Source organism: Nansenia antarctica (genome assembly GCF_963989245.1).
Source record: "Nansenia antarctica genome assembly, chromosome: 8".
Lineage (NCBI taxonomy): Eukaryota > Metazoa > Chordata > Actinopteri > Argentiniformes > Microstomatidae > Nansenia > Nansenia antarctica.
Window position 1 is genome coordinate 4705381 of NC_137678.1, and position 27500 is coordinate 4732880.

Consider the following 27500-nt stretch of genomic DNA (forward strand, 5'->3'; position numbering starts at 1 on the left):
ACACTTAAAAAACTAACAATGTTAGTTGTAATGTACAGTTTTGTAGCCTACTGTTTGTTCTGCACCGGACGTGTTCCTAGCAGTCTGTTTGTATTTTCTGATCTTGTCTAAGTTTGTTCAACACTCAGAAACAGCATTTTTCCCCGCGGTGGCGTAGCGGTCTAAGCACTAGCCACTAGTGCAAGCTGCCCACCGGGGACTGGGATCGAATCCCGGTCTCGCCAGACCCGGATATGGCCGAGGCACACAGGGAGCGGCATATTGAGCGGCCGCTCCAGAGGGCGGTATAGGACTATTTCCGGACAAGGATCCGTCGCACAACAGCGCCCCCGGGGTGCCGGAATAACGGTGCTGGGCTCGAGGAGCCAGTCAGCTAGTCTGCCTGGCGATCTCCTCTGGGGCTGCCGGCCACGGGGTCGTGCGGCGGATCCTACGCAATAGGCAGGGGATAATTGGATGCTAGGTTGGGTTCAATTGGATACCAAATTGGGTGAAAAAGGGATAAAATCTGGAAAAATATGATATTCCAACTGCCCAGTTAAATCAAATCTATTATTTGGCATTCATTGACATGCTTTTTAAATGATATAAGACAGAATATTAGTCAACGTTAATATTCAGGGAAGAAAATAAGCCTACTTTTTTTTGATGGGGGGCGGTAAGAGACCTGGATATTGGACAGGGGGGCGCTGGCCGAAAAAAGGTTGAGAACCACTGGTCAAGACGAAGGCATCTGCTAAATGACTAAAGGCTGAACGGAAAGGAAAATAAAATTCATCCATGTGGTTTACCTTCTCCAGGTCAGTCAGCTTCTCCTGGAGTTGCCGCTTCTCCGTCTCCGCCTTGGACAGAACCTGTCTCACCTGCCGCACCTCCTCCTCCAGGCCAGAGATACGCACTGCAGAGAGAGAGAGAGACAGGTGACATCATCACCTGGATTTTTTGATCAGATCGCAGAGCGTCTGGTTGCTCGTGGTTGACTAGCTACAGAGGCTGGTTCTGAGACGGTGGGACCTTTGGGGGTGACCAGGGACTCTCGTGGGGCCGTGATACAAATCTGAACCAAGAGGAGCTAAAGAGCTAAGTGCTAGTTTAACATTAGCTTGTTCAAAAAAGGCAACTGATAACTCTGATGTCATAATGGAGGCCCAAGCCATTTTCAACCAAGAAGAGGAACAGGAAGGTAGTCATCTCTACCCTGCTACCCAGGTGGGACTTCCACCCAGCCTTCATCAAAAACATAAACGCTGAAATATCCAGAGAGTGTGCAATGAAGCAAAATGTATACTTGGCGGCCCACCCCACCCTGGACGAGTACAGTTTATATGACCAAGTGCACATCTTCAAGGCAACAGTCCCCATTTTTGCAAAGACCCTGAAGGACGTCGCACTAGACCGCACACCGAACACATCCTACAGGAGCAACAGAGACCATCAGACCACCACCTCACACAGACCATCATCTAGACGACCTGCTGCATCCAGAGAACACCCTGCTGCATCCGGAGGACACCCTGCTGCATCCAGAGGACAGACTGCTGCATCCAGAGAACACCCTGGTGCATCTAGAGGACACCCTGCTACATCTAGAGAACACCCTGCTGCATCTAGAGGACACCCTGCTACATCTAGAGGACACCCTGCTACATCTAGAGGACACCCTGCTACATCTAGAGGACACCCTGCTACATCTAGAGGACAGCCTGCTGCATCTAGAGGACACCCTTCTACATCTAGAGGACACCCTGCTACATCTAGAGGACACCCTGCTACATCTAGAGGACAGCCTGCTACACCCAGAGGTCTCCCGGCTGCACCAAATAGACACCCTGCTGCACCCCAGGCCAGGCCAGGCCCACCCCGCCACTGCCATCCCCATACCACACATATGCGCAGGCTGTGAACAGAGGAATCCCAAAACCTACACCTAGCAGAGCCCCACCCTACGACCTGAGCATACACCAGATGCTCAGTGAGCTCTACGCAGTCATGGTCCGGGACTAAAACCATTAGAACAAAAACAACATGGAATACAAATCTTTAACAATTTCATCCTGGAACATTCAAGGTCTGAGGTCGACAGCCTTTGGCATTAAGAGCAGAAACCCAGACTTCACGAAAGAAATTTCAAACACAGGAGTTTTTTTAATTTTAATCCTACAGGAGACATGGTATAGAGGAGATGGTCCCACTGGCTGTCCCGCCAACTATAGAGAGCTGGTAGTACCATCAAGCTACCTGGGATCAGACAGGGACGAGACTCGGGAGGTATCCTAATATGGCACAAATTAGAACTCTCTCACTCCATCACACCAATCAAAACAGGAGCTTTCTACATATGGCTAGAAATAAATAAGGAACTTACCTCAACCGAGAAAAATATCCTCCTGTGTGCTACATACATCCCCCCAATTGAATCCCCATATTTTAAAGATGACATGTTCTCCATCCTAGAGGAGGAAATTAACAATTTCCAGTCCTGTGGTCACATTGTAGTCTGTGGAGACCTCAACGCCAGGACAGGACGAGAACCTGACACTCTCAGCACACAGGGTGACAAACACCTACCAGGAGGTGGTAACATCCCCTCCCCAATATGCCCCCCCAGACACAGCTACGACAAGGCAACAAACAAACATGGGTCACAACTCCTACAGCTCTGTCGTTCACTGGGACTGTACATAGTCAACGGTAGGCTTCGAGGAGACTCCTATGGTAGGTACACCTACAGCTCATCTCTGGGTAACAGTACAGTAGATTACTTCATCACTGACCGTAGCCTGGTGTCTCTCAGAGCGTTCACAATCAGCCCATTAACACCCCTGTCAGACCACAGCAAAACCACAGTCTACCTGAACAGTTCAACACCCAATCATGAAGTAGTAAAACCTACCAAACTACACACTATTAAAAAATACTACAAATGGAAGGAAGGTAGTGTTGAAACATATCAAAACGCTATTAGACAACAACAAGTTCAATCACTATTAGACCAGTTCCCGAAAAAAACCTTTCAATACAACAGTGAAGGTGTAAACAAGGCAGTAGAAAACCTTAATAATATATTTGACCTTTCAGCCTCCTTATCTGACCTAAAGGCCTCAAATAGAAAACCCCCCAGAAATAACAACAATGACAAATGGTTCGACAACGAGTGTCAAAACCTCAGAAAGGAACTAAGGAACCTATCAAACCAGAAACATAGAGACCCAGACAACCAGAGCACACGTCTTCACTGTGGTGAAACATTAAAACTGTATAAAAATACATTAAAGAAAAAAAGGGACCATCATGTTAGAAACCAGCTACACTCTATAGAGGAATCCATAAAAACAAACAAATTCTGGGGGAAATGGAACACTCTAAATAAACAAAAACATGAGGATCTACCCATCCAAAATGGAGATATATGGGTAAATCACTTCTCCAATCTCTTTGGTCCAATAGAGAAAAATAAACAGCAAAGACACATACAAGATAAACTACAAAGTTTAGAGTCAGCCATAAAAGACTACCAGAACCCGCTAGACTCTCCAATTACACTAAAGGAAGTACAGGACAAAATAAATTCACTCGAAACCAAGAAGGCCTGTGGTGTCAATGGCATCCTAAATGAAATGCTAAAATTCACAGACGTCAAATTCCAATTGGCTATATTAAAACTCTTCAACATTGTCCTTAGCTCTGGGATCTTCCCCAATATTTGGAACCAAGGATTGATAACGCCGCTCCACTAAAGTGGAGATAAATCTGATCCAAATAACTACCGTGGGATCCAGTGTTTCCCCTAGGTTTGCTGCCTTGGGAGGGTGGCATGGATCCTCCATCCGCTGTGAAATGTTAATTTCTCCTCACCCCCCACAATTAGTGTAACAGATTAGTAACAGAACAAGTTATCTCTGTAAAATCATAATATCAATTATGTGACTAGAACAAATATGATAATTTATAGACTTTATTGTTGAGCCACAAAGCCACAAAGCCACAAAGCCACAAAGCCATCATTGTTAATTAATTTTTTATTAATTGTTTTACTGTTTTGACACTATAACAATCTTGACTTCACTATCTGTCCACTTTCTCACCTGGTTCTTCCTGCTCTTGCTCTCTCACTCTCTCTCTCTCTCTCTGTGTCATCTCCATCCTCCTCTCTCCCTCTTTGCACTGACAATCACACACAAACATAATGTGACAGGGTCTGGTTAAAAAGTCTGCAAGTCTGGCAACATCATTTTTCAGTTTTTTTACTACCTTTCATTATCTACCTGTCATCTGTCAGTGATGACATGCTGACATGTTTAAATAGCAAAAATGTTTTGCTAATTCAAGATTCATGTTTTTGTATTGCCATGTGTGTCAAACGTTTATTACATCCTATTACAAGTAATGAAGGGGGGTGCTGAGGGTGCTGCACCAGAACCATAGGTTCTCAAGGCTACTTGTGGTCTTGACTACCTGTCCACTTTCTCACCTGGTTCTTGCTGTCTCTTTGGTCTCCTGACTCCATCCTGCTCTCGCTCCTCCTCCTCTTCCTCCTCCTCTCCCTCTCTATCCTCCTCTCTCCGTCTTTTGCTGTCCACCGAAAGGCAAACGTAACAACCAGAATATGTATAATCTAATAAGAGGTATAAATTGATCCATATCAATTTATAACATCATTCTAATTGTATATTGGGTTGCTGTGGGCAATGCAGTCAGATAATGTCATTTTGACTTGACTCTCACCTGAAAAACAATCTTATGTCCATCTATGGAAAAACATTTCCAATGAGTGAGGGTTTGTTCCAATGCTTCAATCCACTTTTTTATTGTATTTTATTACCATAAAGCCCAATTCTAGCAGAATAAGACATATGTGACGCAACGTCATCGAACTGCGATGTGGGCGCAAAGTGCAAAGGCTTCAAATTTGCGTTCAAAAATGTTTTTTTGTCACCAGACACAAGTTAAGGTTTTGAACTACCCACTCGTTATTTTTTCGAGCAGTTTTACGATAGTTAAATACGTGTACTTAATCAACAAAATAAGTTTATTTTTCGCCTGAATGCTCCCGAGAACTTGGGGGCGGGAACGTGAGCCCAGCTAACAACAACAATCGGTGTGAATGGCTGTGAGCTCAATCGACGTAGCCAATAGCTGGGCGAGGGGGAGGGATAAAAAGCCAAATGTTGGTCTGTTTACTGTATTGTGCTGTGTTGTGTTTGACTGCAAGATGGAATCGCAAATGCTCGCCGATGAGATCAACAGAATTTCTGCTGCCGGTACAAGGATCGACAATGGAGAATTGATGACCTCGTTCATTGCTGACTACATGCACAGAGGCAATTCAGATCCTCTGTCCTCCTCGGATTCCGATAGCGAAGAAGAAGACTCGCTTCAACCACGATCTGAGATAGCTGATCTCGCCGAAGATTGGTCTGACGAGAATGTTGAAAATGAGTTTACCGAGCAAGACTCCGAATTGGACAAAATCAAACGATTTGAGTGCAAATGCAAGCTTACACGCACAGACAATGCTCGACCGAGAATCTCTTGCAGCAAAAGACTGTCTTCTGAACTGATCTACGAGACGCGGTTGAATACAGCATCTTTGGATGCAGAGAACAATTACATTACATTATTTTTGTTTTTGATCTTCACACTTCACATGCTTTGGCAATGTAAATGTATGTTTCCCATGCCAATAAAGCCCTTTGAAATTGAAAAAATTGAAAATTGAGAGAGAGAGACGCCCGAGAGAGAGAGAGAGAGACAGAGAGAGAGAGAGAGAGAGAGAGAGAGAGAGAGAGAGGGGGAGAGAGAGAGAGACAGAGAGAGAGAGAGGGGGAGAGAGAGAGAGACAGAGAGAGAGAGAGAGAGAGAGAGAGAGACAGACGGATAGAAACAGTTACAGAGGGCTAAATCATAACGACGAAGACAGCAAACACGCACGCGCACACCCACACACTTACCCACACCCACACACTTACCCACACACTTACCCACACCCACCCCCACCCCCACCCCCCCCCCCCACACCCACACCCACACCCACCCTGCAGGTCGACGATGGTCTCTGAGCCCTGGCTGTGGTCCCTCCTCTCCCCCTCCAGCGCGGCCTGCAGGCTGATGCAGTCCTTCTCCAGGGTGAGCTTGGCGTGCTCCAGCAGGCAGCACTTGTCCTGCAGCTCCCGGGCGTTCCCCTCCAGCTGCTGCAGCTGCTTGCCCGCCTCCATCTGCGCCTTCCGCAGCCTCGCAGCCGCCTCCGCCTCGGCCCGCAGCAGAGCGTTGGCCTCGTCCAACTGACCGAGGAGACACACACGTCCCAGTAAACAAAGAGTCCAAAAGACGTCCTCAGGGAAGCCGGAATGTGGGTTCAGATGACGTCTTTCTAGGACGTCCAGGTGACGTCTTCCTAGGACGTCCAGGTGACGTCTTTGTAGGACGTCCAGATGACGTCTTTAAGACGTCCTAGAAAGACGTCATCTGAACCCACATTCCGGCTTCCCTGAGGACGTCTTTTGGACTCTTTGTGTACTGGGATACTAGTATAGAGAGCACTGGCCTTGTCCGACTAACGAAGGAGACACATGCTAGTATACCTGCTTACTGTCTGTCCCATGCATGCCTGTGGACTTCCTGTGTCTGTCCACATTTGCATACTGTATGTATGCAATTTTTTTATTCTGTTAATGTGCTTTCTGCTGTGCTTAATGTTGTGCGGGTTTATGTGGATGTGTGATGCTGTCCTTTTAACTTATAACTGATGCTGTGACTGTTAGTGGAGGAGGAGGTGTTGGAGATGTCTGTATGTTTCTATCTTTTGCTGTGCTGGAAATGCTTGGATGTGTGCCGTTGTCTGTCGTGTGTGTTCTTTGTTTTTAACATATAACCTGATTTATTTTCAGCCCCTAATAATTAATTAATAAATAATAATTTTGCCATTTAGCAGACGCTTTTAATCCAAAGCGATTTACAATTACGAATTACAGGGACATTCCCCCTGGAGTAACTGAGGGCAAAGTGCCTTACTCAAGGGCACACTAGTAGTGGTGTGGCTTCAGGCGGGATTTGAACTCACAACCTTCCGATCACAAGTCCAACTCACTATCCACTAGACCACCACTACCCCCCAACCCCCCAAGAGGCTTTTGTCTTTTGCCAGGCCGCCAATGTAAATAAGAATTAGTTCTTATTGGCCCTGCCTGGTTAAATAAAGGTTAAATAAAATAAATAAATAAATAAAAGTATAGCGCCCTGCATCAAGTATTTGGACACGTGTCTTGAACAGGGATGGGAGTTCATAGAGGACACACACTCCCTCCCTTCACTAACAGGCATGAGGATTCACAAACCTGTCTCTGGAGGTGGATGTTCTTCTCGTTGGAGATGTGGGAGTTCTGGTTCCTCCTCTTCATGTCGTCCAGTTGGTCTCGTAAGCTGTTGACTGCAGATCACAACATCAAGTCAGATATGACAGTCTGTTACTTACTTTATTTGACAGTCCTGTTACAGGTGCCTTTTTATTTACCCAGTATTTACTAAATCAACTATTTGGTAACTACGCAGTATGTAGCAACAGCACTTTCTGCTACTGAACTCAACAAATGCAGCACCGTTTGGTAAGTGACCTGGTACTCAATGGCATAATGGGGCTTTAGTCAGGGAATCTAAAAGGAACGGCAGGCGTAATTAATATGCAATTATCAGGTAGTAATAATAACGACATTACAGCTGTCCTGTAACACTGGGCTGTAAGATAACGGGTTATCCATTTGTAAACAATTTCAAAGCTTTTATAGACAACTTCTAATGACACCAATTCAGTATTCAATAGCCTTTGGTGTCTGACTGCCATTGTACCCGGATGGGAAGGCTAAGGTAATTACTCCCTCTGGTGGTTAGTACTGTAATAGCATCAATAAAATGACAAGAAGCAGCTGTTTGATTACATTAGCTTGAGGCAGTCTGATTGCTGGTGTGACTAACACTGTAACACTTCCCTCCACTTCAAATAATTGGTTAATCATGTTTCTGTCTGACAATTACTTGATGACCCAAATAGTATGATCATGAATCATGACAGCCTGTGTGTGTGTGTGTGTGTGTGTGTGTGTGTGTGTGTGTGTGTGTGTGTGTGTGTGTGTGTGTCCTGACTGCGATTGCACCAGAGTGTTCAGTTCTCAGGCAAGGTTACTCATTACAAAAGCTCGGCTTCAAAACATCTCTGACCTCACTTCACCTCAGTTTGACCTCAGTTTGACCTCATCACCCCAGTTTGACCTCAGTTTGACCTCATCACCCCAGTTTGACCTCAGTTTGACCTCATCACCCCAGTTTGACCTCATCACCCCAGTTTGACCTCATCACCTCAGTTTGACCTCAGTTTGACCTCATCACCCCAGTTTGACCTCATCACCTCAGTTTGACCTCCTCACCCCAGTTTGACCTCAGTTTGACCTCATCACCTCAGTTTGACCTCAGTTTGACCTCATCACCCCAGTTTGACCTCATCACCCCATTTGAGCTCACTCACGTCTGCGTAGAGACCAGGGTTTCCGTTAGAAAAAATTGGTGCCGGTCAAAGTGTCCGGAAAGATTTCAATGTGTCGGACAAACGGGAGAAATTCCGGTCATCATATTCAAATATAATATAGGTGTTTGTCGCGGTGATTAGCTGTTGTATAGCCTATATATGCCATTTAATGTCTATTTCTCATCCGATACGATTAGATGCAAACTATATATTAATATAGGCTTTCATGATTCGCATGCGCTACTGTCCAGGGCTGCACGCGCCACACTGGGCCTAGTCACCTTTGCTACTTTGAATTACGACTGTAGGCTAAGATGTTTATTTCAATTGCATTAATGGGATTTGAGGATGTAATTGGTCATTTTAAGTATGCCTAGTTTAGCTTTTGATGGCTATTTGAACGGACTGCATCGATCGATCAATGAACGGACTCCACATTACGTTAACTGAAGTGTGTTAAATAGTTTCAGGACTATATAATGTAAGTTTTCTATATTCTCTTTCCAGTTTTACCCTTTTTATCAATAAAACAACGTAATTTCTATAACCACGTCTCGCTGATTGGGAAGGCATTAAGTCTAGCTGCCTGTCAAATCATACTTTCTCGGACTCTGGAGTATGAGAATGAGGAGGATGTATCGGGGGGATACACACCCGTGGACTATTTCAATTTAGTGGCACAAATTAAACTCTAACACTATAGATAGACTAAATTGAACTAAAATGATGGACACCGACTGAATAACTGAGTGGGGGGAAGACAGGTCTCAAATGTGGAACAATTATAACATTTAATACATAAAGATAAAACATACACAAATATATAACATTGATATCCCTAAACTCAAATGTAGTGTGGTATTGTCAACCTAATCTAATCAATCCTAATCTAATGGTACCAGTAGCCCAGGTTGTCGATAGTAGCGCACGTGGAGATGGACGAATGTAGAGGAGGAAAGTTCAATGGAAACTCCCGGAGTAGAACGGGCACGGCAGGCTCAATCAATGAACGGGGTTGAGATGGCTAGCGTCCTTTACTAGCCGCATCTCACGGCCCTCGGTGGTCATTCACTGTGCTCTAGCACATCCAAAACACGCAGAACAATAACCTTGACTCCGGTCACTGCAGTGGTTTTATTTAGACTAGATCAAACTAAATTAACTGACTAAACTACTCGCGCCGTTGAGAGACAGGGTTGCCAGATGGGGCGGGTTACCGCCGAATGGGCTACTGGGTTTAGCGGTTATTTAGCGGACTAGTTAGGCTGTAAATTGTCAATCCCATCTGGCAACCCTGCCGCTGTTTGTTCATCGCGTAGGCTAGTCTACACATTAATAATAAAAGAAAACATATAGCCTATATATTCGTCTTTTTTAATGTAGAAGGAATCAGAATGTGACAAATTAATTGTAGCAAATTGTATTCAAATTGTGCTTAAAGGGAATTATTTTCACCGGACATTATGACCGAAGAGGTTTAAATATGTCGGACTTCAATAGATTTTATCGGACAAAGACCGGTAATTACCGCTTAACGGAAACCCAGGTAGAGACCCATTCGTGAACCAGTGCAACCTGACTAGGATGGAACCAGTGCCTTCCGCACACCAAACACCTGCTTTGGCCAGCTGTGTGTGTGTGTGTGTGTGTGTGTGTGTGCGTCTCACCCTCGTTCTCCAGGCAGCGTTTCCTGTCCGCCTCGCTCTCAGCCTTCCTGTGGCTCTCTACACTCTTGTGTTGCAGCAGCGCCTTCTCCCTCTCCAACTGCCTCACGCTGGACTCCAGACTCTTCCTGCTGCACACCTGGCAACAACAGCAGTGATCTGAAGTTGACTCTTCAATGTTGGTACAACAGGCTCTATAACAGTTTTTAATCCAGAAGACTATTACATGGTAATGCTTTTGGTTTGGTTTGGTTTGGTTACACAAGTGCTTGAGAATAGCACAAACCTGAAACCCCCGAAAAGCACGCTAAGCTTGCCCAATCAATCCCTGTATTCACTTTTTTTGGTTATCCAGGATCAGATCAATTGAGCTGATTTTGAGCCCGTATTTCAAAACATTACGGGTTAGGATCATTCTGACGCAGATAACAAGATCAACATCACAGAATCTGGGTTTTCACACTTCCTACCTCTTCATCAAGTTCTTTAGAGATCTTCTCTACACGACCTGTAGTAGTTCTGCAGGGAGAGAACAGAGAACAAGTCACCATCATCTAGTTTAAAGCACAGGATTAAAGCCACAATTTGTGAAACCGTTGGATATATACATTCATGCTATACTTGAAGAATATTACTTAAGATCTTTATAGATGCTTAATACCACTGTCTTACCACATCATAGCCCAAAATATAAGTCTGTTTTACTTGAATGTTTACAACTACTACTAGGTCGTCCTCGGAAGAGCCCTCCATCGGCGCTTCCAGTCATCCCGATCCTCCATACATCTGGCTAGCTCCCTGATCCTCCATACATCTGGCTAGCTCCCTGGTCCTCCATACATCTGGCTAGCTCCCTGGTCCTCCATACATCTGGCTAGCTCCCTGGTCCTCCATACATCTGGCTAGCTCCCTGATCCTCCATACATCTGGCTAGCTCCCTGGTCCTCCATACATCTGGCTAGCTCCCTGATCCTCCATACATCTGGCTAGCTCCCTGGTCCTCCATACATCTGGCTAGCTCCCTGGTCCTCCATACATCTGGCTAGCTCCCTGGTCCTCCATACATCTGGCTAGCTCGCTGGTACATTCTGCTCCTCCATCTTTCTTGAGTACGTCCATGTATGTTAGTGTGGGACACCCTCGTGATTGATGCCCGTGTGTTGGCTCCCACAGAACCAGTTTGCTGGCTGACAGCTCCTGGTGTCTCTGGCAGTGACCTGCCAGCCTGATTCTCCTGACTGCTATTTTATTGCTTATCCTTGGTGACCCCCCATACAGATGCTTGTTGGTAACATGCCCGCTCTTGTTGATGTTAAGTACTGCGGGCAGCATTCTGGTGTAGCATCCATCTAGGGACTTCTGCAGGGTAGGCTTCAGGGTCCAGCATTCACAGTCGTATAGGAGAACGGACTCTGATTTGTCGGGGGAGGTTGGAGTGCCACACACCGGCCATGCCGTTCAGGGGAAGGGGGCCAGGGTGTCCCCTTGCAGCACCCCAGCCAGGATGTGAAACTCCTTGCTGTTGCCGTCTGGGGTCATCACCTTGGCACTTGTACCCGTGTACCTGGTCTCTACATGGTCTCTATGGCCCGGAGTAGACTGGGAAGGACACTGTAGGCCTTAAGCAGGGCTTGACATGGTCAGGTACTTGTCCTTTGGACAAGTGAACTTATCTTTTACTTGTCCGAGAGCTCAAGTTACTTGTCCAAATATGACGCGAGCCTAAAGCAGGAGCAGCTTTTTTGTCACAGCTGTAAATGTTGTGTTGCAGCAGCTTGCTTGTGTGTGTACGAAAAACACTAACAAGCAAAATGTGTAAAGGTGAAGCTGAAACATCAGGAAGTCACTCCAGCGTCACGTCTCTGAGGCCACCTTTAATAGCTTGTGCCGACAACCCCCCCCCCCTCCCCCAGTCGTCTTTTATTCTGTTATTCGTGTGTTGTTTTTATGAACTGCAAAAATATTCAGACCAGGGCTTGACATTAAGCTTTTTCAGGTACTTGTCCTTTGGACAAGTAAACTTATCTTTTACTTGTCCGAGAGCTCAAGTTACTTGTCCAAATATGACGCGTGCGTGTGTGTGTGTGTCTGTCTACTTCTGTCTACTTCTCTGTACATAAATAAGATATGAAGATATAATCAATACAAAGTTCAATTCAATTCAAGTTACTTGTCCAAATATGACGCGTGCGTGTGTGTGTGTGTCGGTCTACAGCTCTGTACATAAATAAGATATGAAGATATAATCAATACAAAATATGTGCCCAAGACTTCCTTCTTTCATTTGGTATGACATTTATACCATTGTGATGTATTGTGCCCAGTAAATGTTAAGACAGTGTGTGACAACATACCCGCACTCCTAGCGGACATAGATTGTTTGACAAGGCAGCAGACATTGACATGGCAGCATACATTGACAAGGCAGCAGACATTGACATGGCAGCATACATTGACAAGGCAGCAGACATTGACATGGCAGCATACATTGACAAGGCAGCTACATTGACAAGGCAACATACATTGACAAGGCAGCATACATTGACATGGCAGCATACATTGACATGGCAGCAGACATTGACATGGCAGCTACAATGACAAGGCAGCTACATTGACAAGGCAGCAGGCATTGACAAGGGAGCAAACATTGACACGGCTGCATACATTGACAAGGCAGCTACATTGACAAGGCAGCAGACATTGACAAGGCAGCTACATTGACAAGGCAGCTACATTGACAAGGCAGCATACATTGACAAGGCAGCAGACATTGACAAGGCAGCATACATTGACAAGGCAGCAGACATTGACAAGGGAGCAAACATTGACACGGCTGCATACATTGACAAGGCAGCTACATTGACAAGGCAGCAGACATTGACAAGGCAGCTACATTGACAAGGCAGCTACATTGACAAGGCAGCATACATTGACAAGGCAGCAGACATTGACAAGGCAGCAGACATTGACAAGGCAGCTACATTGACAAGGCAGCTACATTGACAAGGCAGCTACATTGACAAGGCAGCATACATTGACAAGGCAGCTACATTGACAAGGCAGCTACATTGACAAGGCAGCAGACATTGACAAGGCAGCAGACATTGACAAGGCAGCAGACATTGACAAGGCAGCAGACATTGACAAGGCAGCTACATTGACAAGGCAGCAGACATGGCTTGAGTAACGTGTCGGTTTCTTTCACTACGGACTTAAAATGTCCGCAAGCCAACTTTGCGGTCAAGAAGGTTGGCATTTTTGCAGGCAGTGGAGTTAATAACGTGGACGCAACAGCATTAGAATGTCTGATACAAGCTATGCCGAGCCTCATAGGCAGCGAGAATGAGGTGCGGCATAGCTCGTTAAAACATTTATTACTTAACAACTCAAGGAGGAATAAATTTTTTGTGGATATTAATACATTTATTTTTCTCTTTGTTTTGACTTGTCCGTCGGACAACTGCAGGAGGAAGTTCACTTGTCCGAAGATAAAATGTACTTGTCCTGGACAAGCGGACAAGCCTTAATGTCGAGCCCTGCCCTAAGTATCTTCTTCATTGAGCCTCTGTGTATCGAGTCAAATGCCTTTTTGAAGTCGATGAAGCACAGTACCGTAGTACCTTAGGCAGTCAGGTTGTTAGATGATTCTCCTTAAGGCCAGGATCTGGGCCACGGTGGTCCTCTCCTCTCGAAAACCATTGTGGTTTTCCCTCAGGTGAGGGGCGATGGCGTTCCCCTCAGGTGAGGGGCGATGGCGCACCGTATCCGGTTCAGTATCATCCGGTTGTACATCTTCACAATGATACATCAGACTGATGCCTCTGTAGTTCTGAGATCTCCGGATTTAGGCACTGGGATTATAATATAATAACATTACATATTTTGAAGCTAATGAAGTAATATTACAAACAATAATATAAACAGTCACTTCAGCTTCAAAATATGTTTAACACTCCAATGTTGATGTCCCAGACTGTCAGGCCTCGCATATACTGTATATGACATACATTTCTAGGGTTCAAATACCCGGCTGGCCACACGTCAAGGTGTCCTTGGGCAAGACACTGAACCCCAAATTGCTCCCAATGAGCGGGCCGGCGCCTTGCATGGTAGCTTGCCACCATTGGTGTGTGAATGTGTGTGTGAATGGGTGAATGAGAGGTCACTGTAAAGCACTTTGGAATAAGGCGTTATATTATAAGTCAGACCATCTATCATTTACCAATAATAACGCTTACCTGAACTTGTGCTCCAGCTCATCTTTGGACTGCATCTCATGAGTGAGCTTCTCTTCCAGCTGGTGAAGCTTCTTCTGCAGTTGGGCTGACTGAATGATGGGGAGGGAAGACAGAGGCATGGGTAGACAGAGGACGACAGCCTAGAGTTCTGGACTAAAGATAATACAAATCACAAACATATAATAAGGGAATTGACATGCTGTTATTTTACTTGTTGTGTTAATTCATTTTTGTTAGATAGTCAAGTCAGTGGCTCTCTAATAATGTGGCCAAATAAATTGGTTTCAAGCGAGGTGTGAGGGCTGCTCATGTATGGTTATGCTCATCATCAGTAGAAACTGGGGAGTTTCTCAGCGTCAAGAGATCTCTACTATATGTATATATCTATCACGATATGCAGTGACCATCTGATCAAAACCATGTGTAACGGGTTACCCCTCAATTGATGTATCCTACAAAGAATAGCGTATTCATTCTGAAATCAGCTAAACTATTAGCATTGCATTCAGATGGACTCGATTTAACTTATTGAAGACATTTTTGCATTTGAGCAAATTCTAGGAGTGCCAAATGAAACCGGTAAATGAATGAATGAATGAATGAATGGTCTTTATTGTCATTGCTACAGTACAGGTACCAAACAACGACATTTAGGAGGGGTGGCTCCCCTGGTGCTAGGAAAGAAGAAAAAAAAAAAAAAAGAAGAAAAAAAACACAAGAAGGGAAGGAGCTGGTTTACATAAATAAAGGCTATGTACACTATCCACTATACTATACTGTACAGATAGACGACTAGGGTTGTCATATTGCACATAGTGTTATTGCACATTCATTTGAAGTGTCGCAGTTTGCAGGCTAGAAATGTACATATTTGTGCCTCAGCACTACACCTGATTTTTTCAGTCCAGCAGCTGTCATCAATCCGTCCAAAAATTAGGCTAATTCAACCTGTTTACCCCAAAAGCTGAGTGGTGATAGACCTACCACAGCACCACAGCAGGCTCCCACTGCTGGTTTACTTTGGTGTTTGCTTAGCTACACTACCGGTCAAAAGTTTTAGAACACCTCATTTTTTCCCGTTTTTATTGATATTTAGCTTAAATGCAAAAATGTCATTAACAAATCAATCAGTACGTTGAAATAAGTCCATCTTAATGCAAGGATAATATCAATAATAAAGGTCATTTTTTTATTAATATCTTTGTTTTTATAGGGTCAATTTAGCCTTTGCACTACTGCTCTTTGTACATACTGTGATGATTGGATACTCCTACCACTAGGTGTCAGTAGAGGTCCTTGTTATAGGACATGACCGGAGATGATGTGGTAGTAGCGAGAGGACAGGAACTAATAGGGACTAGGTAGATGCAGTTGATGTAAACGGAGCACGTTAATAAAAGTTATAAAAATATCCTGTTTCTCATTGAACGACACGAACAACACACATACTACCTTTGTACCATATTTCTGCACATTTGTACACAGCTCTTTTTTTATATTAGTCTCTAATTGATACATCTGTATACTCTACACAGCTGTACATGGCTTACTGCTATCCGTCTCTTGTATATACTTCTAACTACCCTACTTTCCATACTGTACCTATTACAATCACTATCATGTTTTATATCACTATTTGCACTTCTGGTTAGATGCTTAAGTGCATTTCGTTGTCTGGTATTTGTACTCTGCAATAACAATAAAGTTGACTATAATCTAACCTAACAGTTTCGGTCCAATGACGATTTTTGTGAAGTCAAACACATAAAAGCGTTCCATTTAAAACAGGGAACACATTAATTCTAATTCAATATCTGAGTCAAAAGAGGACAGAAGACAGAACATCTTAAAGAGAGAACACTTCAAAATCAGATAAAACCAGATTTGATTTAAATAGAGAATACTTACGACCACAATGTCCTGCAAAAAGAAAAATGAAATTAATTTGATTAGAACAGTTTCCACAAGCACTGAAGTCAAGCTGTCAGATTTTCCAAGATTAGCTGTTTGTTGAGCCTCTGGGGGTCAAGCCTCTTAGTGTGTGAGTTACTAAGACGTCCACAGATTATCCCCTGCAAACAAAACTATGAAACCTGAGCATAGAAAGTAAAGCAACAGCAGATGGGCTGTTTCAGCCATTTCAGCCAATTACCATATTTTGTCCTGTTTTGACATGTGCCTTATGCCATTGAAGCAAAACGGTTGTCAACAGTAACAATGGCGAACTTCACTACAGCCTTTAGGGGCGATCGTATTCAGCTTTGGCTTTTCGTACGGACAGAGATATTTTTGTTGTGTGGACAGAGTTAGTTTTTTTCTAAACGAGGACAAAAATATCCATATACAGTACGTGTAGTCCAGGCCTAAGTAAGCGACATAGCTAGCTAGCTATGATTGGAAACAAAGTAGTATCCAGTTATGGAATTTAGCACTACTTTGGCAGATTTTGGTGGGTTTGCTGGGTTCGTTTGCGACATTGGTTTACTAGTATCTACTATATGTTCATTTGACTGAACAATTACTGTCCCAAATGTACATTTGATAAGCTAACTAGCTAGCTAGTTTACTCAGGAATGTCCGGAATGCTAGCGTCGTCATAGCAACGGCTGATTACATCAGCCGGACACATTCTGGCCAGCTGGACAGATTTTGGCATGACAGCTGCAAGTACCCACCTGGTCTTTGGACGTTGAGTTCTCCTGTGCAACCGAAGAGTTATTTGAGGCACGAAGCAACCTGGAGAAAATACATGAATAAATTAGCCTATTTTCTTGCACTTGATTAGATATAAGATTCCTCATATAAGAAAAAAGTGTGGTATAGAAATCCATGTATTTATCATCATGGTTCTCTTTCAGCCGACATCTCACTATAGGATATGCACCTCTGCCATCCTATTGAACCTGCTCCAGCCCAGCCTATGAAGGCTACTGCAATGCTCGCCCATTACATTATTTGTATTGTTATTGGCAAGCCCATCTGCACGGTTCTGATAGACCCTAGCTTAAGTGTTCTACTGGAAAGTTCAGGGATGCAAACTGGTTAGGTGGGGAAAAGGTGAGAAGAATGCATGGGCACGGAAACACAGACCTGCTAGGGGGTCCGGGGGCATGCCCCCCATGAACGATTAAAAAAGAAGCTTTTAAATGCTAATTACTGGTGACTTTTAGGATAAGGGTATAGAACAGGGGGCAGCTTAACCAATGGCACGCGAGCAATACGTGTGCAAGAGTTTTAAAAGAAAAGTTTGAATGTTGTCTCTCATCAGCACGCATCGTATTCCCCCGCAGTGGGTCTGGCAACAATAATACATTTTCCGGTCCGACTTTTTCCCAAATAAAATAGATTCTAGGCAAGTGTAAAGCACACAAAACGACACGGAAACCATTGAAAAGGTTTATTTTGAAAGTCTCACCCTGCGTCTGATCCTGATGTTGGAGCAGCAGCGTGCCCCTTAAAGGGGTGACACAGGCCAGTCTAAGGCTAAACCACTCACAGACTCGAAAATTAAAGTGAAAGTCATTGTGACAACAATATCTGGTTTTCTGTATTTTTCATAACACATAATTCAAAGTTTTAAAGTACCTACTCGATATAATAAACAACAGTTTAACGATAACTAAGTACTTATAATTTGTGGATTGGATTCTCTGTTCTCGTTTGAAGACTTTACGTTACAAGACTTTACTTGTAAACATACTTTAGTTTTGGGACGTGTTGAAAAGCAAGGACTGTGTGATCAATCTGATCATATAATTATGAGTAGTTATGTATTTTTAGCATCAGCATGTTGTGATGCATTTAAAAAATGCAGTTAGATGTTACATTAGTCACTTTTCTCCCATTCTGTGTTTGAGGTGCACCAACATTCAAATACTTTGACTCGTCTGTCGTATTTTAATTTTTTTTACGATTTCAATGTATGACATCATTTGAAAGCTTACAATCTGTAGTTTCAGAATATGTAAAAAAAAACTAAAAATGACTAGCAACTGGTTGATGAAAACACTGGCTAGTGACACACTAGTGAATAGGGGGGTGCGCAGTGTTTTGACGTAGCGTGCGTAAGTTGCGGAGGGGGTACAGTGGATGTCTGTACCGGAGAAGTTCAGCTGTCTCAGGAACATTGCCCTGGCTTTGCTGACAGTCTTCAGATCAACCTGTCTGTGTGAGCAGATATTCTCACACATGAAGAGCCTCTGTTGTCCGCTGTTGGACAACTGACCACTCCCAAGCTTGTGTGCAATTTAAAGTGACCAAGTACCCCCAGGTAATGGATCTGAGCAGAGGAAAACAGGGCCAGGGATCACACTGACTGTTAGGCCTGTTTATTTAGCATACATGGCTTTGCATACTTAGCTCTTTGCTGAAAAATTGTGTTTATGTTGTGGTTGGAATAAAATTGCAGGGGGGTATTCCATCAACGTCGCAAAAGGAAAATCCAGGCTTATTTTTGGTAACTCGCGAGATTAATCAAAATAAGCCTGGATTTTTAGACAAATCTCATGAGCTTTATCAGAATAAGCCTTGATTTTCTTTTAGCAATGTTGATGGAACACCCCCCAGATCTTTTGGCCTGTTTGGTTTGGTGTCGAGTCATAATTGATGTTGATATTGTGGTTGGCACACTGATTAACAAGAACATTTAAAAATGGCACTTCATATCAAAAATGTTGCCTACCCCTGGTTTAGAACATTCTTACCCTAGAACTAAGGCAAGTCAGTTGCAAAGCTAAAGAGGCATTAGAGACGTTGCAGAGAGAATTGTTTCAGCTGCGTGATGTTTGAGCGGTGTCTTGCATGCGCAGCCCCTTTCAGATCACCCCACGCCATCTCAACAGGATTAAGATCCAGGCATTGACTTTGACCATTCCAGAACTCTCCGTTTCTTTCTTTTGATCCATTCCTTGGTGGATTTACTGGAATGTTTTGGGTCATGTTGCATGGTCCGCTTCAGCTTACATTTTTGGACAGATGGTCTCATATTTTTTCTACAATGCTGAATGCTGCTAAAATGTTTTAACGTTAAACCAGTTGGTCGCTGAGTACTGCAGAGTACTGTTTTTGTTACTTGAATAAAGGCTGGCAGTCTTTAATAGCCAACTGTTGTTGTGGACTATATACTGGGGAAGTATTTGTTATTATTCAGGAGTAAAAAAATAAATACAAATATCGGATTGATATCCGTCTCGCAGATATCTGAAGCCCAGATATCGGTAGTGAAAAAGTGGGATCAGGACATCACAATATTAAATGCAGGGTTACCCTGCATTTACCTGCATTATCCTGCATTTAACCTTTCGCGTGAACAAGCAAATTCATGAAATGAAGGACCTTGCTTGACTACGAATGGTCAAGACCTGGGTCATGAAAGGGACGACATACCACATAAGCAACGAAACATTTGGTTTTTGGAGGAGGGAAACTGTGAAAAGAAATACTGTAATAAGCCTTACTGGTCCTCCTTGAAGTAGGTGAACCCAACGAAGGGAAGCTGGTTTCCCACAAAGGCCTTTGGAGTCGGGAAGGTCTCAACATCGCCCTTTTCATCCGAAATCTCATCAAAGTTGCTGGTGTCGATGTCGCTGCTCAGCTCTGGAACCACAGGGGCCGCCGCTGAGGGGTCCGAAGCAAGAGAGAGGGGGAGGGAGGGAGGGAGGGAGGGAAAATGCGATAGAGGGGTTTAGATAGGAACAAAGAGAGAGCAGGCATGACTGACAGTGTACAACTAGTGTAGGATAAATTCTAACCAGGGGAAGATTTAAAAACGATCGCCTGAGCCTGGGGATACTCACTGTCTCTGATGGTGTTGAAGTTCCACTGGTCGTTCTTGAAGAAGGGGTGCCTCTTGATCTCCTCCACCCCGTTACGGCCCAGTCTCACCTCCCTTAACACAAACAAACAGGCTTGCGTGAGTGATCAGGGAGTAAACTGGTCTAGATCCCTTTAAGATTAATTCTTGTGTCCTGGGGTGGTCCAGTGGTCTAGCACCGCGGTCTACAGTGCAGACATATGCCCATGTCGGCATGGGTCTGAATCCGGCCCATGCCCTGCTGACATGCCCTCTCTCTCCCTTCTTCTCCTTACTTTCCTGTCTGTCTTCACTGTATCTGTCCAATAAAATGAAAAATATAAGTGGGACTGCCCCACTAAGAAATTATTAAAAAAACAAAAGAAGATCACTCACTCCTACATATATGCACATCCCATGAAGAGAAAAATCCCGTTGTAATTGGAATCATCCCTCCCAGAATCATCCCTCCCAGAATCATCCCTCACAGAATCATCCCTCCCAGCCACGCCGGTCGTTTCTGTGCAGGTCTTTTCCCCCTGCAGCACAGACGCCTGGTTTCTATTCCTGTCTCTAGCACCTGCTAGCCTCACGTGCTAGCCTCACGTGCTAGCACCTCATTGGTTCACATCACTTCAACCCTGACCGGATTGTGATATCATTGATTATTTTATTTTTTATTTTTTTGCCTTTGATTGATTGATTGAAAACTTTATTAGAAGATTTGCAGAAGTAGGTACATGAAAGTACATATTACATACAAGGTCAACTAACAGGATAAAAACCCAAGAAAGCCACTGGCTTATTTCAATTGGGGTCCTTACTAGCTTCTTGGTTAGGAACCTGTGTTTTAAGACTGCCTGGATAGAAAAGGTTGTTTTCACTTTGGAAAACAGAACAAACTCAGTGACAAACCCCTGCTGCACAAGAGCAGCAGCACCCTGTTGTATTTGCATCGTCACTGGCTGGAGGTTCTTCACTTACCTGTCGGTCAGGAAGGCACAGATGAGGTTCTTGGCGTCTTTGGAGATCTCCACATCATCTGGGAAGTTGAGGGTGTTCTTGTGGTCCATGATCTTGCTGTAGGTTCCCACAAGAGAGTCAGCATAGAACGGTGTGTCACCTAAAGGGGAGTGAGAGAGTATGTACAAACTACCACATATTATCGCTGCTTTTTATTGTTTTTCTAAATATGCCAATTATGAAAAGACATTTACAATAGTAAAGTAGTAGTAGTAGTAGTAGGTAGCAGGGTCTTACAGTGTGTGCATACATTCTGTTGATAATGGTCCCAGCGGGAACGAAGCCCCCAACCTAAGCATTGCTAATGTCTAGCTCTACTGACTTAGGCACACAGGACCACTTAGAGGTACATTCAGTGATGTCATAGTGATGTCATAGTCACAAATGAATGGGTGACTACTGGCAGAGATAGCGAGCCTAAAGCAGGAGCCGCTTTTTTGTCACAGCTGTAAATGTTGTGTTGCCATGCTTGTGTGTGTGTACGAAAAACACTAACAAGCAAAATGTGTAAAGGTGAAGCTGAAACATCAGGAAGTCGCTCCAGCGTCACGTCTCTGAGGCCACCTTTAATAGCTTGTGCCGACAACCCCCCCCCCTCCCCCAGTCGTCTTTTATTCTGTTATTCGTCTGTTGTTTTTATGAACTGCAAAAATATTCAGACCAGGGCTTGACATGAAGCTTTTTCAGGTACTTGTCCTTATCTTTTACTTTTCCGAGAGCTCAAGTTACTTGTCCAAATATGACGCGTGCGTGTGTGTGTGTGTCTGTCTACTTGTTGTTTTAACGATCTACAGCTCTGTACATAAATAAGATATGAAGATATAATCAATACAAAATATGTGCCCAAGACTTCATTCTTTTATTTGGTATGATATTTATACCATTGTGATGTATTGTGCCCAGTAAATGTTAAGACAGCGTGTGACAACATACCCCTCGCTCCCCTACTCAGCGGACATAGATTGTTTGACAAGGCAGCTACATTGACAAGGCAGCTACATTGACAAGGCAGCATACATTGACAAGGCAGCTACATTGACAAGGCAGCATACATTGACAAGGCAGCATACATTGACAAGGCAGCATACATTGACAAGGCAGCATACATTGACAAGGCAGCAGACATTGACAAGGCAGCAGACATTGACAAGGCGGCTACATTGACAAGGCAGCATACATTGACAAGGCAGCTACATTGACAAGGCAGCATACATTGACAAGGCAGCTACATTGACAAGGCAGCATACATTGACAAGGCAGCTACATTGACAAGGCAGCATACATTGACATGGCAGCTACATTGACATGGCAGCATACATTGACATGGCAGCTACATTGACATGGCAGAAGACATTGACATGGCAGCTACATTGACAAGGCAGAATACATTGACACGGCAGCAGTGTTTCCTCTATATGCATTTATACGAATCAATTTCCTCCGCCACTAATGATTCAGTCCACTTTGATTCAGGCTGCGCAACGATTACTAGTTATTATGACCGGAGAACAGAAAAAAAGCAGATTGAAGCTAGATTTAGGCCGCTTTCAGACCTACATTTCGTTACGATTTAGGGTGTAGTAAATTACAATATGTTACAATGTTGCAATTAACCTCGTCGTTTGTGTTCGCACTGCAATCGAGACTGAATCGCTCTCAACAGGCACGCGGCGCGAGGCGACGCGCTTGCAAAACAGTTTTGTGATTGGTCCGAATTTCGCGGGACATTTGGATTAAAGGAAATCACTCTCCTCGCCCGGCGCGCGTCCCTTTAATCCCGTATCCTAATCGAAAATGTAACATCATCAGCGACGACTGTGGGTTATTGCATTTACTGCTGTTCTCTGGTTCATGTTCTTATACCAGTGCTCAGTATACGAGTATTTTAAATGAACATTCGTAATATAGTCTGATGTTCATGGTCAACTAAATCAGCCTATTTTGTGAAATAAATAATGTTCCCGCTAATGGGTTAACCGAGCAGCCTCGCACCTAACGCTAGCTTCGAACTATTCATAGCAATATGCGCGGGGCAAAAATAATCTATTGCCTCTAAAATCATCACGAACAGAACGGCGGAGGTACGGGTAAGCAGGCATCATGTCGGTGTCATGAAAGGTAAGAGTTGGTTTTCTTTAACTCAGCTGATGCATTACCTTGCTGTTGATTGTTTACCGAATGCTTCATCTGACTGTCACACTGTGATTTTACTTGTGTAAACAGTAACGTTAGCCGGTTTTGTGCATGTACTCTCATGTAGGCCTACTTGTATTGATGAGCTGATGATCTTTCATTGTGTGTGTGTGTGTGTGTGTGTGTGTGTGTGTGTGTGTGTGTGTGTGTATGTATGTATGTATGTGACTGTTAGTCACAAGTTTATATTCTACGGATGTTGTTCAGTGCTGTATGCGCGTTCCCGGTTCCATGTGTACTCTTGTGTACTTCATATTCGATGAGCTGATTATCTCTCGTGTACTTCATATTCGATGAGCTGATGATCTTTCTGTGTGTGTGTGTCATGCGTGTTCCGCATGCCACCCTCTAGTTTTGGTGAAATTACGTCTTTGTTTTGAGCGCCAGTGCGCATTTTATGAGCGTGCACGCGGGGGGAAAAAAACGCGCTGCGTGCGAGGAAATGGACCACCCAGCCACTAATGTGGGAAATCATGGAGGAAACACTGGGCAGCATACATTGACAAGGCAGCATACATTGACATGGCAGCTACATTGACATGGCAGCATACATTGACATGGCAGCTACATTGACATGGCAGAAGACATTGACATGGCAGCTACATTGACAAGGCAGAATACATTGACAAGGCAGCAGTGTTTCCTTTCCTCTATATGCATTTATTTGTGGCGGGCCGCCACGAATCAATTTCCTCCGCCACTAATGATTCAGTCCACTTTGATTCAGGCTGCGCAACGATTACTAGTTATTATGACCGGAGAACAGAAAAAAAGCAGATTGAAGCTAGATTTAGGCCGCTTTCAGACCTACATTTCGTTACGATTTAGGGTGTAGTAAATTACAATATGTTACAATGTTGCAATTAACCTCGTCGTTTGTGTTCGCACTGCAATCGAGACTGAATCGCTCTCAACAGGCACGCGGCGCGAGGCGACGCGCTTGCAAAACAGTTTTGTGATTGGTCCGAATTTCGCGGGACATTTGGATTAAAGGAAATCACTCTCCTCGCCCGGCGCGCGTCCCTTTAATCCCGTATCCTAATCGAAAATGTAACATCATCAGCGACGACTGTGGGTTATTGCATTTACTGCTGTTCTCTGGTTCATGTTCTTATACCAGTGCTCAGTATACGAGTATTTTAAATGAACATTCGTAATATAGTCTGATGTTCATGGTCAACTAAATCAGCCTATTTTGTGAAACAAATAATGTTCCCGCTAATGGGTTAACCGAGCAGCCTCGCACCTAACGCTAGCTTCGAACTATTCATAGCAATATGCGCGGGGCAAAAATAATCTATTGCCTCTAAAATCATCGGTAAGAGTTGGTTTTCTTTAACTCAGCTGATGCATTACCTTGCTGTTGATTGTTTACCGAATGCTTCATCTGACTGTCACACTGTGATTTTACTTGTGTAAACAGTAACGTTAGCCGGTTTTGTGCGTGTACTCTCATGTAGGCCTACTTGTATTGATGAGCTGATGATCTTTCATTGTGTATGTAGGTGCTTGAAGGAACATCGTGCTTGCTGGCTTGAGTAACGTGTCGGTTTCTTTCACTACAGACTTAAAATGTCCGCAAGCCAACTTTGCGGTCAAGAAGGTTAGCATTTTTGCTGGCAGTGGAGTTAATAACGCGCACGCAATAGCATTAGAATGTCTGATACAAGCTATACCGAGCAAGAATGAGGTGTGGCATAGCTCGTTAAAACATTTATTACTTAACAACTCAAGGAGGAATACATTTTTGGTGGATATTAATACATTTATTTTTCTCTTTGTTTTGACTTGTCCGTCTGAAAACTTCAGGAGGAAGTTCACTTCCAGGCCACATGTTCACAGTTTTGTTGCTCTCCATTTGCTCAGTTTGTAATGACAACCTGATCCAGTGTGTAATTGACTCCTATGCAAATCAGAGACCCTATGAAAAGAATGATATTAATTCCAAAATGACATGATTATCCTTGCATTAAGACAGACTCAATTTAACTTATTGAGTGATTTGTTGATGACATTTTAAAATTTGAGCTAATTTGAAGCGTCATAGTAAAGGGTCTGAATACTTATGTACATGAGGATTGAGGGCAAATTATTTCCATTTAACACATTTTAAATCGAGTCTATAACACAACAAAATGTGGAAAAAGTGAAGGGGTCTGAATACTTTCCGAAGGCTCTGTATTTCCAACCACTAGCCCGGGAACTACAGATCGGTCAACACTCGCAATGTTTACAGGAACATTGATAAGTGTGAACTAGACATTTTGATGTGTTCAGAGTATCTAAGAAATGAATCTTATAAAGTAATAATAATAATAACTTTAATTTCTATAGCGCCTTTCAAAAAACCCAAGGACACTTTACAATTCTATGGGAAATGATCAGACAGACAAAACAGAAAACAAACAAAGCAAAACAGAAACAGTGACTAGGGGGTAAAGGCCTTGGTGAACAGATGTGTTTTAAGGGCTAATTTGAAGGAGGTTAGGGTTAGGGTTGCGGATCACTATGGGGAGAGAGTTCCCGAGGGTAGGTGCAGCCACGCTGAAGGCTCCGTCACCAAAGGTCCATAGGTTGGTGCATAGGGTTAGCATATAAAGTAGCATAACGTAGACATAAACTCACCGACGAGCATCTCGAAGATGAACACCCCGACGGACCACCAGTCACACTCGCGGCCGTAGTAGCCGTCCCCACCCTGCGACTTCAGGACCTCGGGGGAGATGTAGTCCGGCGTGCCGACTGCCGTGTCACAGTGAACCATGCCTGTCTGCAACACGTCAATCCCTCAGTTAGATGTTCAAACAACGTAGAAAACACTAGAATACAGAAACGTTCTAGTAGCAAGAATTTAAGAATATTCCGAAGGGTTTGGAGGTTAATACTATCTAGGAGAAACTACTAACAGTCGTTAGAAAATGTATGAGCCACAGTACACTGGTGTGCCGTGTCCAAATCTGTCTTGTATGTATCTTACTGGTTGAAGGGGCATTCTGCGCACAAACTATTCTGAGTACATAACCGTCAGTCCACCCTTCACATGGTCCCAGCATATAACCTTCACATAACCGTTGTGCACAAGAGCCTCCTAGCTAAGACAGTCTAGGCTTTCTGGAGAAGATGATCAGTTTGGACAAAATATACATTCATCATGGATCTTTACGCTTTCCATTAAGATGCTGCAGGGCTCTGGCACACCAAGGCATTCTATCCTGTGACCATAAGAAGGGTGGACTGAGACTAACACCTTTTTAGTTTTCATGAAAATGTCCTTTTGAGTTAACAAACTCCTGAAAAAGAAGTTCATAATTATATAATTTCTACAAGGAAACTACTACACATGCAGATTATGTACTTTTTAAATGTCATCTTTATTTACCCATGTTTGTCCCACTGAAATCTGTTGTTCAAGTTCAAGCTCGAAAATTGCTAATTTCATCAAGAAATGTTTACGCATATAAATACAAGCAAGTTAACAATATTCCTTTAGACATAAAGTTTGAATAACTCTGTATATCTTTGGATGATGATGTGCTGTAGGAACCATTCATTCATGTCTTCAGTTGCTGCTCTGCTAATGGTTGTGTGTGACAACCCAAATCGTCACTGTTACCGTGCTGCTATATTTCGTATGTCTAAAGAATCTTGATAATTTAGAAGTAGGGCCAAATGTGAAAGAGAGAGAGAGGGGGGGGGAGGGGGAGAGAGGGGGAGGGGGGAGAGAGAGAGAGAGCGAGGAAGGAGAGAGAGAGAGACATATGGAGGGTGAGAGGGAAGGGGAGAGAGAGAGCGAGGGAGAGAGAGAGAGAGACATATGGAGGGGGAGAGGGAAGGAGAGAGAGAGAGAGGGAGGAAGGAGAGAGAGAGGGAGAGAGAGAGACATATGGAGGGGGAGAGGGAAGGAGAGAGAGAGAGAGAGGGAGGGAGGGAGGGGGAGAGGAAGGGGGGAAGGAGAGAGAGGGAGAGAGAGAGACACAGGGAGAGAGAGGGGGGGGGGAGGGGGAGAGAGAGAGAGAGCAAGGGAGGGAGAGAGAGAGGGAGGAAGGAGAGAGAGAGAGACATATGGAGGGGGAGAG

General features: G+C 43.9%; 1 protein-coding gene across 1 annotated transcript in view; it reads right to left on the reverse strand.

Moving 5' to 3' along the window:
* Positions 1 to 27500, reverse strand: part of LOC308163770 (rho-associated protein kinase 2-like) — a gene marked incomplete at both ends in the record, with an annotated part of 224322 nt that overhangs the window by 190837 nt on the left and 5985 nt on the right. Inside the window, 11 exons of the mRNA XM_080537957.1 lie at positions 792 to 898; positions 6035 to 6281; positions 7335 to 7426; positions 10183 to 10318; positions 10650 to 10698; positions 14418 to 14506; positions 17093 to 17153; positions 19874 to 20033; positions 20213 to 20304; positions 21193 to 21331; positions 26050 to 26194. Coding sequence (XP_080394083.1) covers positions 792 to 898; positions 6035 to 6281; positions 7335 to 7426; positions 10183 to 10318; positions 10650 to 10698; positions 14418 to 14506; positions 17093 to 17153; positions 19874 to 20033; positions 20213 to 20304; positions 21193 to 21331; positions 26050 to 26194 — 1317 coding nt within the window. The remainder of the gene's footprint in view (positions 1 to 791; positions 899 to 6034; positions 6282 to 7334; positions 7427 to 10182; positions 10319 to 10649; positions 10699 to 14417; positions 14507 to 17092; positions 17154 to 19873; positions 20034 to 20212; positions 20305 to 21192; positions 21332 to 26049; positions 26195 to 27500) is intronic.